The 14643-nt window shown below is 39.6% G+C and overlaps 1 protein-coding gene across 10 annotated transcripts in view; it reads right to left on the reverse strand.

The window, feature by feature from the left end:
* Nucleotides 1-6183: 6183 nt before the first annotated feature.
* Nucleotides 6184-14643, reverse strand: part of GADL1 (glutamate decarboxylase like 1) — a 345574-nt gene continuing 337114 nt past the window's right edge. For all 10 annotated transcript variants that reach the window (XM_084987315.1, XM_084987314.1, XM_084987313.1 and 7 more), the window contains one exon: nt 6184-7975. In XM_084987315.1, coding sequence (XP_084843441.1) covers nt 7802-7975 — 174 coding nt within the window. In that variant the 3' untranslated portion in view covers nt 6184-7801. The remainder of the gene's footprint in view (nt 7976-14643) is intronic.

Consider the following 14643-nt stretch of genomic DNA (forward strand, 5'->3'; position numbering starts at 1 on the left):
TAAACAGACATTTCTCCAAAAAACACATACAGATTATCAAAAACCACATGAACAGATGCTCAACACTGCTAATTTGAGAAATGCAAATCAAAACTACAATGAGGTACCACCTTACAATGGTCAGAATGTCTATCATCAAAAAGTCTTCCAACAATAGATGCTGGAGAGAATATGGAAAAAAAAGGGAACCCTCCTACATTATTGGTGAGGATATAAACTGGTGCAGCCATTGTGGAGAACAGTGTGGAGGTTCCTCAAAAAACTAAAACGAGAGCAACCATATGATCCATCAATCCCACTCCTGGGCATATATCCAGAGAAAACTGTAATTCAAAAAGATAGATGTACCCTAATACTCATTGCAGCACTTCTTACAATAGCCAAGACATGGAAACAGCCTAAATGTCCATTGACAGAGGAGTAGATAAAGATGTGGTACATATAAACAGTGGAATATTATTCAACCATAAAAAGCATGATATAATACCATTTGCAGCAACATGGATGGACCTATATATATATGATGATGATACCAAGTGAATTAAGTCAGACAAAGACAAATATTATATGATATCACTTATATATGGATCCAATTTAAAAATGATTCAAATGAACTTGTTTATACAACAGAAACAGACTCACAGATCTTTAAAAACAACTTTAAGGTTACCAAAGGGGAAAGGTGGGAGGGAGGGATGGACTGCAGTTTTGAGACTAGCATATGCATACTACTATGTATGGAAATGAATGACCAACAGGGACCTGCTGTATAGCACAGGGAACTCTACTCAATATTCTGTGATAACCTACATGGGAATGGATAAGTGTGCATGTATAACTGAATCACTTTGCTGAACAACAGAAAATAACACAGCATTGTAAATCAACAATAATTCAGTAAAAATGTTTAAAGTGAAAAAAAAGTTCTCTTTAGACTCAAGCCTAGGCAAACTAATACAGCTACCTGCTGACCTTCCTCAGTGGCATGGTTATTTATTGAATAATTATTGTGCTAAGCCCCCATTACATTACAGTCTAATTTTTAAATGCAAAGAAATACATAATTATGAATAGTGGTGCATGTATTTTAAGAAAATTATAGAGGGCTTGGTGTAGATTTCTTTTTCAGTGTGTGGAGGGCAGGCAGAGATCACCCCTAAGAAATGGAGAATCAAACTGAGATTTGTTCTATAAACAGAAATTTCAGCTTGGTGGAGGGGAAACAGCATTGTAGGAAAAGAGAGAATGACATCCGAAGATTCTGACAGCTGTTCTAAAGAGGGAGGGATCTGAAAAAAGCCTGACTTCTGGCTCCTATCAGGAGTGGGGAAGTACAACACAGAGCTGAACCTCTAAGGGGTTGGAAGAACACAGGGCCTTAGCAACCACTTAAAGAACTGGATCTTTATCCCAGGAATTGAAATCACTCGCCTTCCTATAGCTTAACTATCAGGCCTGAGAGCACCTACGTCAACATGATTTAACTTTGTTTCGGGAGACTCTCACTCAGAAATTTCGTGTTGTAAATCAATGGATAACTTTACCGTTTGCATTAGGAAATTCCTGCCAACTGACTTATCCAGACAAATACTTGACTCATCTCTCCCATCAGGACAAAAGAGGGCTCAGCTGCAGCAATAACTCGCTTTTCACACAACTGTTTATCTATCAAGATGTGTGCCAAGTTGCTCCCCTGGCTGAGCACACTGGCCCTACTCTATTACACGGTGGACTGTATCCCAACTGGTTTGCCTTGAAGACCCACCTTAAGCTGATTGAACACACACCTGAAGCCTGCAAATATGCTTCTCCAACTCCCCATTCTGAGACTCCCCTGAGACTCTTTCAAGGCAGTGTTTACCCATACTCATTGGGGCTAATAAACTTATAACTGGCTTTGCTTGACCAACAGGTTTTTCTGAAGGCCTCTGGCAGAGTCTGCAGTTATCAATCCTAAGAGCAAACAGAGAGAGATAGGATCAGTGTCGTGTTTTAATCTGGCTGCAGTTTGGCAAGCAGATTGGACAAACGCCAGAATCAATGGGTGGATGCAGTAAGAAAGCTATAGCTATGGTCTAGAGGAAGGGTGGAAGCAGTATGGAATTTGGACATGACAATGGAGTTGGAATAAATGGATGGATTAGAGATATGTTTTGGAAGTAAATCCAACAAGGCCTGCTGATAAATTGGACAGTAGGGGAGAGATGGAGACAGATACTAAGCATGAATTATAAATTTTGGTTTTCTGAACTAGATAGAAAATGACATCATTCACTGAGATGGAAACCTACACAAGGGAACTTGTGTGAAGAAGGGTGTGGGGTTGGGGATAGAAAATTTTGAGTCAGTTTTAGGCATGCTGAGTTTGAATGAGACCCCTGAGTAGAGCTGTCAAGTAAGCATTTGCCTACGTGGCATGGAACTCACAAAGGTCTGAGAAACAAAGCAGTAGCCAGCTCCTTGGAAAATATTTCCTCTTAACTCCACTGTGGTTCCTGTTAAAATGTCTTAATATTTCAAATCAAAAGGCCCTCTAGACTGTTTCCCTCCAACTTCAATGACAAAAAGCTGCCAGGAACATCCCTAACTTTTGGTTTGAGAAAGGGGCCATGGCAGTATGATATAATTAGTACCCTCTGAGACTAAGTCAGTTCTTGGTGCTTTTGTTTGCCAAGTAACTGTGGGATGTCAGACTCAGATTGCTAAGACTAGTCCAAGATGATGTTTTCTTCTCAACCACAGCAGCAAAGTGAAGAAGTTGAGAGCCTGGGCTCTGGGGTAAGAATTTAGATTTAACCCTTGGATCTACCACTCAGTAGTCTGATAATCTTGGAGAATTTTCTTAAACTCTTTGAGCACCAGGTTCATTTGAGTACTGAACTGTAAAATTCAGATAACAAAACCCCCACCCCAATGGAGTTTTGTGAGGTATAAGAAAGATCATGTAATGTACTACCTTGCACAGTGCTTGGCACTTCACATGGACTCAGTAAGTGATAGCTATTGTCTCCATCATCGTTGGTTTCCTGCATTGAGGATTCTCAAACTTGTGGAATTTGCCATGAGAAACACCACACCTGCAGCACTAACAGGTTAAGGAAACAGGAAATCTGCATGATCTTTTTACTTTTGGCTACTGCACTCCACATGCCCTGCCCTAAGGGTCTTTATTTTAAGGGTTTGGGAGTCCAAAGCTTCATTAGTTCAGTCTTATGCCTGTGAAGATGGGAGTGGAAAACAGGATGAAGACTGAGAGCTCTCATTTTTTTCCACTTGTGACTCCAGTTTAACCTTGGGATTGTGCTTTGTGCAGTTTGAGGACCTTTCTCTGAGATGCTGGTCAAGACTCTGCTTCTAGTGCTTCTGCTGAACTGCATTCCCTAAAGCCAAGAGCTTCCTGAAAAGGGGAATGTTTTGTGCTTCCAGCTGGATTAAGCAAATTCAACCCAATTTTCCCTGCGTTAAACCATATAAACCAAATCTTATACAAATTAGAACAAATCATTAAACCAGAACACATCCTAATTTGTTGAAATAGATTCCCACAAGATCAAGCATGTGCAAATGGAACTGACTGAGGCAGAGAGAGGTTAAACTGCTACAAACTGGAGCCAAACCATTCAAATTATATTAGGTGAGTTCAGACCAGTTTGAATTAAGAGAAATCAAACTGGTCCTGAAGAGGTCAAATGGAATTATTAAAAAAAATTTCCCAGTTCAAAATTGGCTCTAATTGAGTTAAGGGGATTAAGACATTTCAAGTTGTATTAATCCTTTTCCAGTTGGAGTAGATAAATGAGAAAAGGAGAAAGCTGACTCTGTTCAGCTTGAACTAGCTAGACTGAGCTGCAAAACAATTTAAATACAAATCAAATTTTATCAGTCTAGGTTGATTTCTGACCTTTCAGGGGAAAAAAATGCTTTAAGAACTGGTGTTACCCAACATACATGACAAGTTGCCTGCCAATGTGTGTGTGTGTGTGTGTGTACCGCTATACAATATGTCTAGTATGTGTGTGTGTGTATATATATATATACACACAATATGTCTAGTGTGTGTGTGTATATATGTTATATATACATATATATATATATAGCTATTAACAGAACTATTTACATGATTGCAGACATCAATATATCCAGCTAAACAAACAAACAAACAAACCCTGATGACAACAAACAAAAACCCCCAGTATACTTCCTGGTCTCCCATGAAGAGAAGCTGTGGCAAATAAATGGGTGATGAGTTTTCTTCTGGGGAAGCATCTCTTATTTTTTGCTGCCTGAAATGTGGAAGAAATGGGTTCAAATAGCACTCTGAGTAAAACCTGATGATTTAATCCAACTCAGAGAGCAAAAATAGAGGAGGATCTGGGGTCCCAGACAACACAGTGGAGATATGATCCCTCCATTCCAAAAACCATCCATCAACGTCCTCAGTATTCACCAACCCTGCTGAAGGCTTCAGCTGCAAGTGCCTGTTCTCCCTGCCTGGAGGCTTCCCAGGACCATGGAGGCCCAATCAGGACTGCCAGGGAGCAACTGTTCCTGGCAACTGCCCTCGACCAATGAGTCCATCAACAAATACCCCATCTTCCTCACCCCTTGGGTAGGACACCTCTGAGGCATGTTCTATGCCCTTTCCTGGAGGTCATGGACAGGGTCAAGGGTCCCTTAACCACACCATTAATCTGCTCACTGATATTCACTGTGCTGGCTTCCTTCCTTCTCTGTATCACTTCACTGCTCCCTGCAGTTGTGTCCGGGGGTCACCCAATGGCTAGGCTGCTTGCTCTCGAATCCTTGTCTGTGTTTCTGTAGGGGGGTATCCAAATGTAAGACACCATCTCTGGATTGTCTATCTTGGGACTTCTTTTGAATAACTTAAAAATAACCCCCTCTAATGAAACCACAATTACTTGGGTTTTTCTGTTACAGAAAAACTCTCTGATCAGTGAGTAATATGATACTTTCTTAAGTTTCAATCTCTTTATGTTACTAGATCTCTTTTCCAGTAAAGAACCATTGCTAAAAATCAAAAGCCAGAGGAGGTATTTAAATCTTTGGAGTGAATCAAGTCTGCTGACTATTTGAAGAAATACTAAAATCACAGTCTAATGCTTCCTTTGCTTGCAAATAAAATTTTAAGAAGTCAATGTCTTCTACATTGCCTACAGTAAGTCTCAGTTCTTACTTGACCCGCCCAGCATTTGATATGGTTGATATGTCAAAAATGTTTTTTGACCATTCAGTGAAATCACCCTTCTAGTGGTGGTATATCTGATTATTTTAAGGAAAAAGGAGTGGGATGTTCAAAGTACCTTGCAGCAGTTGTTTTTGTTGTTGAGCAAGGAACTATCATCTCTTTCAAAAAAAAAAAAAAGGCCCAACGGAATTTGAGCTGTGACTGTAACGTTTCCCATGGCTTGACTAGTAGATAAAGAAAGACTAAACAAGAGCAAAATCCATACTTTTTACTTCATTGAAGGCATTAACTAAAAACAGACTGCTTCCTGTAAATAAAAGGTGTCTAGTACATAGATACAATGGGATTATTCAGCCATAAAAAAAGTATGAAATACCGCCATTTGGATCAACATGGATGGACCTAGAGATGATCCTACTACGTGAAGTAAATCAAAGAAAAATATCATATGATATCATTTATATGTAGAATCTAATAAAAATACAAACAAACTTATTTGCAAAACAGTCCCTCGAAGACTCACAGATTTCAGTAACAAACTTATGGTTACCAAACAGGAAACAGTGGTGGTGGGGGGGATAAATTAGGAGCTAGGGATTAACATACACATTACTATATATAAAATATATAATTGCCAAGGACCTACGGTATAGCACAGGGAACTCTACTCAATACTCTGTAATAACTTATATGAGAAAAGAATCTGAAAAAGAATAGATATATGTACATATAACTAAATCACTTTGCTGTACACCTGAAACTAATACAACATTTTAAATAAACTAAACCCAATAAAAGTTAAAAAAAATAATGTGTACAATGTGATGGTTTAAAAAAAAAAAACTAACAGACTGCTTCCAACCTACCCTCTCAATTATTTAACTAAAATGCCAACAGAGCCCTATTCACTTCTAAAATGTAGTGGTACAAACCAGTAAAGAGGGGGTGACAGGAAAAGAAAAGCCAACCATACTAAGTGTGTGTTCATGTTGCTTTTTATTTCATGAAACTCAAATTATTGCAAACATCAATTTCAGAACATTTTATGAAGACATTAAAACAAAAAGGCAACAAGAAATGCAATATAAACACACACACAAATATTGCCAGAGATTGAAGTCATTCAGAGAAAAATTAAAATAGTCTTTGACCGAAGAGATATTGAGAAATCACACACCCTAAAATGAAAATATGGAATAAAAGCAAATAGTATACAATTGCTTTTTACTCTAAAAAATTTAAATGATGCAAGTTAATGAAAGAGTACAAAATGGTAGTTGAATATGCTAAGTCTAGTACTTGAACACTCTTCAATCATGGGCCTTCCAAATCAGAACTCTAATTAGAGTTGTAATCGTACCTTGTTGACCTCTGCACCCACATCTCTGAATTCTGCTTATTTTTTTAATCAAATAAGATTCTGCTAGAAATCTAGGACCAGGATCAGTGGTAGAATTACAATCATTCATCCCCAGGAGAAATGGAGGAGGTGTTTTCCCTGAAAGACCTCTAATTCCCAGATACTCTGTCCAATATAAACCACTTAATTGTCTACACTGACATTTCAAAGCTTGAGAAAGGGAATGTTGTATAACCCTGGACTTCATTCTGGTTATTTCCTATAAGCAGAGAAGATAAGAAAAGGGCCCCTCAAGCTAAGAGAGGTACCTAATTAGAGACATATATACCTAATGTCTGTTCCCAATTAATGACACAAATGATTTGGGGAAGTGAATTAGGACTATTGCTTGGATTAAAGAGAGCTACATCACAAAGTCGTTGTCTTTTATCCTTACCTCTAATTTAAATAATTTAGAATAGATAATGGCTAACTTTAACTTTTGAGAATAAACATTTAGCCTGCATAAAAGATACCTTTTTATAAAGTAAACAGCTTATATAGTTTCTCTTTTAAAAATAGCTTCAATATACTTTTGATGCCCCTAAGCATTTGTGCTATAGATGCTACAGCTGTATTTTCAAAGACTGATGCAGGGGCCACTGCAATATTAGAAATCCCTTTGCTGGCAAAACATCAGAGTGATCATTCAGTCAATTCAAAGTTAAGCTAAACCACTGGTTCTCAGTTTTTACCTTGCCTTAGAATCACCTGGAAATCTCCTTAAAATACAGAATACTTGGCCCACCCCTAGAGTTTCTGATTCAGTGGGTCTGGGGCTAGGCTGAGAACCTGCATTTCTGACAAGTTTCTAGGTGCTGCTGGTGCTGCTGGTCTAAGGACCATGCATTGAAACCACTGCTTTAACCTACTAATTTATACCTCCTTTAAAGAACAATGAAAGCTTCGAACCCAAAGCCCACATGGTACTTATTAAACTCCCTTCAAGGCTCTCTCCCACGGATGATCTTTGAGAAAAGCCATCTGTCATTACCTCCTTTATCGCAACAGAGGCACCCAGGCAGCTAAACAGTCCTTAAATCTATTCACTTAGCATTTTGGTTTTGCTGGGCAAGGATGGAGTACATTTCCTATTTCTCATCAGAACAGCTGCGATCTCCTAAGTGTCCCCAGATGTCCTGGATCTGCAACCCTCCAGGGAAGGGCCCAGGCCTCTGGGGGACCAAAAGCCACAGCTACATGTCCCTACCCAGAAGGTCTATCTCGTCCAGGAGGAAGTCCATGTCCTCCCGGCTGACTTGAGGGCTGATCACCACCTGCCGGAAGAAGTTGACCTTCCCCCGGTGGGGCTGGTACCCCAACATGAGGCTCCCCTTCTTCATCATCCGCTCCTTAATGGCCGGGGCCACCTGTGTGGGTAAGAGGAGGAGGCAGTGAAAGAGCAGACATCAAGGCACTGCAGTGCATCTCACCCAGTCATCACAGTTACATGGCAGCTGCTTCTGGGGATCCCATTCTTACACACACGACATGGTTTGCATTAATAATAATCATCTGCTGAGAATTCACTTAATTTTCACAATAACTCCATGAGGGAGACTATTCATATACACTTTACAGATGAGGAAATTGAGGTGCATGAAAATTAAGTAAATTGTCTGAGGTCCTGCATTTTGTAAGCCAGAAAACTGAAATGGAAAACCAAGCAGTCTCGTCCAAGCCCATGCTGGGAAACTTAAAGCATGATGCAACTGCTGCTATATTAAAAACAAACCAGGTGTCCTCAGGAGTCACAGTCTCAAAAGTGTGAAATGTTATATTCCCAAATTTGTCTGAACTAAAAAGTACTCCAGTTCAAGCATCTCAAATAAAGAAGGTTAGTCAGAGATTGGCAAAAATCACACATGGAGAGTCTACCAAGGAAAACACTAAAACAGGTATTACGTGCAGTTCTATTTTGAAGACTACCAGTTGATTAGTTTATTAATAGGACATATTAGTTTAGTAATAGGAAATATAAACACTCTGTCCTTTATTAAAAGGTAGTAATAAAATTAGGAAGCCCATATTTTAAGGATTTCTGGTTAACATAAAGATGGCCTCTGATAGTCCAAATGCACACATTTTTCTAATTTTTCATTTCCATGTTCATTTTAACTTTTTCAAGTTTCTGAGTGTGTCCTAAGTGAATACGGGAAAAGAGAATATAATGAGTGTGTGTCCTCTCTTGTCAGGAAGATGGGGCTTAGCTAGTCCAGAAGGGAGAAACACCACCATAATAAGACCAGGCACAAGGTGGTATAAAATCCCTTAGGAGAGGGGGATAAATCTCAGTTCCCATGAGCCCTCTCCCCATGTGACCACCCCACACCACTCTACTTTGAAACATGCCTATGTTTTGTCGGATACTTCCTGAAAGACAAGCCAAACTACTTCATTTGACTCTCAACACAATCTTGATCTGTTCCAAGCTCACAAGAAGATCAATGCCTCAGACCTTCTCAGATACAAGTGTCAGACTCGACCAGGGTCTTCTCAAGGGATGGCCTAAGGTCGTTTTAGCTAAATACATTTTCATCACATGAAAATGATTTTAGAACCTCAATCTTGTAAAAACATGGACTACACTGTGCGAACAACAGCAAAAACAAAGACCTCTTAAGCAAAACCACACTGTTATTCCAGGAAAGGTTTGGGTGTTTCTCAAGATATAAGGGACAAAAAGAAAATATACAAGCTCTAACAAAAAAATAAATGTAGAAAAAGAAAATGAAGTCAGAGACCAAGTTAGTGAAAAGAAATGGACCATAAGGTTCTAGAAATTTCTGGAAACGTGTCACAAATTTTATCCTGAGCTCTTTAGAGATTAGAAAAACAGGGTTAAATCAACACCATCTCCATTTTCTTTGCCAAACTTAGTAACAAAGGTCAAGTGAATGCTAGAAGCTGGAAGCTAATACAGAACTTTGTATGTGCCTATTGTGTGTCTATTTGAAACCCTTAAATCTGTATGCTCCAAGCATCCGTTTTCTTCCAAAGCTGTTTATGCAAGTACCATTTTTTTTTAGGGCTGCACCCATGGCATATAGACGTTCCTAGGCTAGGGGTCAAATTGGAGCTACTGCTGCCAGTCTACGCCACAGTCACAGCAATGCTGGACCCGAGCTGATTCTGTGACCTACACCAAGCTCATAGCAATGCCAGATCCTTAACCCACTGATTGAGGCCAGGGATCGAACCCGCATCCTCATGAATACTAGTTGGATTCGTTTCTGCTGGGCCATGACGTAAACTCCAAAGCAAGTTCTATTTTTTATTAGAATTATAAAATCTAATGAAATAATATGTAAGCAAATGAAATATGAAAAAGAGTATTTTCTATAAAAATTAAGTTGAATCCTTTGGAAAAACAAGATGAGGGGGGCTGCCAAACATTATCTCCAGTCAGGTGTGATAGAGAGTGTTTAAAGCTTTAAAACAAAGTGCTGAGTCTGCACAGGTGGGTTGCACAGGTGCCAAGCACTCATCCCATCTAAAGAAACCCAAGCTGAATAGGACAGAGAAGTGGGGTGGTTTGTGCAAGCCCCATAGAAGCCATCTGAGCATCAGCCCTCTGCTCAAGAAAACCCTCAATTGCTTTTGGAGAGCATTTGGAAATCCTCACTTGATGGAAAAAACCTTTCAGAAGATCAGGAAATAAAAATGTACACAGACGTGTTTGAAGTTAAAACATTTAAGTTATGTATACACCACATTTTTTTCCAGGGTTATTTGCTTTAATTGACTAATCCTCATCACTTTAGGTAGGAGGTTTTCTGGTACATATGTGGATGTGCATGTGTGAGTATGCATGTGTGGTGCATGTGTGGATGTGTGTGTGCATCTGTGGGTATGCTTATGTGCACATATGGGCATGTGAGTGCATGCATGTGCAGGAGTATTTATGTTCATGTTTGTGCAGAGGTGTATATGCAGGTGTGCATGCACGTGTGTACATGTATACATGTGCATATGTGGGTGTGAATGTGTGTACACATGTACATGCACAATCTCATGTAATTTAAAGTTCTAACCCCCCACTTGTCATTTATTGCACAAAACGTCTCCTATGTGGTCACACAGCTACACAGAACTGTGGTCTGACTTAGGTTCTTGACAAAGGCACATTTATTTTTAATTTTAAGAGTGAGTGGGCTCTTGAATGGAAGCTGTAGCTTTGTAGTGTTAAGAAGGCATGGCCCACAGAGTCAATCATCAATGTCAGGAAAATCTGGTCCACATGGGAAAAATGTCTGCCCAGGAGAGTCATAGATTATCAGTTTTAGAGTTTACAACTTGTGGTTCCATAGTTTTTTGGTTTTTTTTTTTGTCTTTTAGGGCCGCACCCACGTCATATGGAGGTTCCCAGGCTAGGAGTCTAATCAGAGCTGTAGCCGCCAGCCCACGCCAGAGCCACAAGCAACTCCAGATCTGAGCCGCATCTGCGACCTACACCACAGCTCATGGCAACACCGGATTCTTAACCCACTGAGCAAGGTGAGGGATCAAACCCGCAACCTCATGGTTCCTAGTCATATTCGTTTCTGCTGCACCAGGATGGGAACTCCAGATTTTTTTTAAATAAAAATTCCCTTCATATTTATCTCAATTCTCCTCCAGGAACCCAGAGTTCTGGCTTATAGCCAATTTTAAATTTAAAACAGGCATGCTCTTGGCTCAAACATAATTTGCATTGTCTACTGCTATTTACTTTTCCCTATTTTTCTTCCCCCAATGATATTTTATGCCTTACCTATGGAGAAGAGTAGAATTTGATTCCAGTTCTTAATGTGTCAGGGGCTCACAGGAGGTGATTTTCAAAATGAATGTCAGGCTTGCACTTCTTATAAGCAAACCAAAAACATCTAATGTGAACAAGAAAGATAAAACTAAGAGGGTCCTTCAGCTATTCTAATATAAAGATATTTTTGATCTTTCATCTCTTCCTTTTGTGTAAGGCATAAGACTGTGCTTCCACAGGCAGAACATATGGCATACGAATAAACTTCTAAACTAAACTTTACCATTGACTTTCAAAAAATAGAAATAAATGATAAATATCTGTGATTCAGAGAACTAAGTAATAAGGTGTTAGCAGTAGAGCACCCATTGTATTTTTGTACCATGAATATAAGCCTAATTCCTAGAGGCAGTTACTCCTGGGCAAGAGAGGAAAGCCTCCTTTGTCTACGAATACTTTTTGGACAGAGCAAGCTAGAAGCAACACAGAGGCTGATATTCATTAAATTGGCCACAGTTACGACAGTAGTAGGAGCAGTTGTTGTTATTTTTACCAAATATTTTACGACCCTTTAAAAATTTTCAGTGTGCTTTCACATCTCTGGTTCCCACAGACTCAAATCAAAGTGTATATGAAAGGAATCTATGTTTTTCCAATTTCTCATTAACAGCCAGCTTATCACCTTTGCACTTTGAAAAAGTTAACCATTTCCTATTTAGAAAGCTTCAGGCATAATCCAGTGCTGGGCAACTTGGATAGTCTCTTTTGCTGATTATAGCAGAAAAAACAGTCCTAATCCGACAGGACGGAATATTCACAGGGGAAAGAAAATATGCACAAACTAAACACAAGTATCCGAATATCGCCCCTAAATGGAGCACGCATGGAGGAAAGCAATCTGGCAGGAGTGAGATTGCTTTCCAGTTCTCAATTATTTTACTGCTAGTTTTCCTTCAAATTGTAAATCAAATTCCTTTCTCCTGCTTCACTGCACTGGTCTCTGCATCTTAAGTGGAGGAAGATCCTGACATTTCTATCTGGTTGCACAGAAACAAAATCGACATGTTTCTCTAGGATTGCTGTATCTCCCCTTAAATTATGTTTCAGCAATGATTTAGTCATTTTAATAGAATTTTTTTTGTCATGCCCCTGTTGCATAAAATAGCATCTGGTATTTAAAAGTTGCTTAAACCCAAGGAAAAGAAAAAAACATCTCTCTCATTCTGGCCAAGTACAATAATGTGATAACAAGTAACTGACCAAGTGCTACCATAGCCTTTTATTAAAACAAAATTGTAACATCCATTAAATGACATTGCTCTTTTTGTTTGTTTGTTTTCAGGGCTGTACTTGCGGCATATGGAAGTTCCCAGGCTAGGGGTCAGATTGGAGCTGCAGCTGCCAACCTACGCCACATCTACAGCAACGTGGTATCTGAGCCGTGTCTGTGGCCCACATCACAGCTCACAGCAATGCCGGATCCTTAACCTATTGAGCCAGGCCAGGGGTTGAACCCGCATCCTCATGGATACTAGTCAGGTTCTTTACCACTGAGCCACAATGGGAACTCCCAAAATATTTAATGTTAAACACATTGTTTTCAGTATACAAAGTGTTTCTCAAACTTTCTATAAGAAAGTTTTTTTCCAGCCCATTACATACTTTTGTGAAATACAATAAAAATAAATTCTTAAGTGAAAATAAATTACTAAATAAAAATTAGTAATTTTTAGCTTCCATCGTGGCTCAGTGGAAACGAGCCTGACTAGCATCCATGAGGACACGGGCTCGATCCCTGGCCTTGCTCAGTGAGTTAAGGATCCAGCGTTGCCGGGAGGTGTAGTATAGGTAGCAGACATGATTCCAATCTGGCATTGCTGTGGCTGTGGTGTAGGCCATGAGCTGTACCTCTGATTTGACCCCTAGCCGGGTAACCTCCGTGTATGTATTAAAAAAGGAAATTCCCATGTAGCATAGTGCATTAAGGACCTGATGTTGCTGAAGTTGGAGTGTTGGTTGCAACTATGGGGCAGGTTAGATAGCTGATCCAGGAACTTCCACGTGCTGTGGGTGTGGCCCCCCAAAATAAAATAAAAAATACAAGCTAAATTATTTTTTTAAATCAACAGTAAAGTCATTATTGTTATAAAAGTTTCTTTTTTTTTTTTTTGGCTTTTTAGAGCCGCACCTGTGGCATATGGAGGTTCCAGGGCTAGGGGTTGAATTGGAGCTACAGCTGCCAGCCTACACCACAGCTACAGCAACACCAGATCCGAGCTGCTTCTGCAACTACACCACAGCTCGCAGCAATGCCGGATCCTTAACCCACTGAGTGAGGCCAGAGATCGAACCTGCAACCTCATGGTTCCTAGTCAGATTTGTTTCCACTGCGCCACAATGGGAACTCCATTTTTTAAATTTTTTTAAATAAAAGTTTCTAAACAGTAACTCTGGATTGTCATATTTTGCTTATTGCAGACTGGAAACACCAGTTCATGGATCTGCAGGGGGCTGAGACTACATTTTGAAGATTGCTCCTCTGTTCTGAACTCCCTTGGCTCCTTGGGGGTATATATAATTTTAGTCACGAATCTTTGTGTTATTTTGCATACTTATTTCTGCATATTGTCATGATCTCCTGACATTCTGCATCGTGTTTCTGCTTTTCATGAAACCACTGAGCCATGGTATACCTAAACAGGCCCTACTTGTTAAATCTTAGAACTCTTTCAGTTATAATGGTATTTCAGTGAAACCATGGACCTAATCATGAAACCTCCAAGTCAGTTCTTCAAAATCTAGTTCAGAGATTATAAGAGAAAGTGTCTCAAAATGTTCTAGACTTAAGGATCTTTATGCAACCTTTCCCATCATTTACTGTAAGGGTGAAATATTCACATTTTCACCTGTAAAATACGGCACAGCACAACACTCAGCGTGGCTGAGAAGAAAAACCCATAATTAAAGGAGGTGATCTTTTTGCAGCAAATATGGGGAACGAAGACCACACACTTCTACGATGACTCTAGACAGCAGAATCATTGAGAGCTTCTAACAAAGCTAGCAAGATTTGTGTTTTGCTAAATTTTCCCCTAAATCATTAACAAATCAGTGTTCTTCAAATTCCAGATTTTAGAACTGTTTTCTCAATTTCAGTTTATTTATTTATTTGCCTTTTAGGGCCATGTCCGTGGCATATGGAAGTTCCCAGACTAGGGGTAGTAGTTACAGCTTCCAGCCACAGCCACAGCCATGCTGGATCCCAGCTGCGTCTGTGACTTAAACCTACACCATAGC

Source organism: Sus scrofa, chromosome 13 (assembly GCF_054392235.1).
Source record: "Sus scrofa isolate SSC_HxYL_T2T_F1_AM1 chromosome 13, Sscrofa_HxYL_maternal_Yorkshire_Landrace_v2.0, whole genome shotgun sequence".
NCBI lineage: Eukaryota > Metazoa > Chordata > Mammalia > Artiodactyla > Suidae > Sus > Sus scrofa.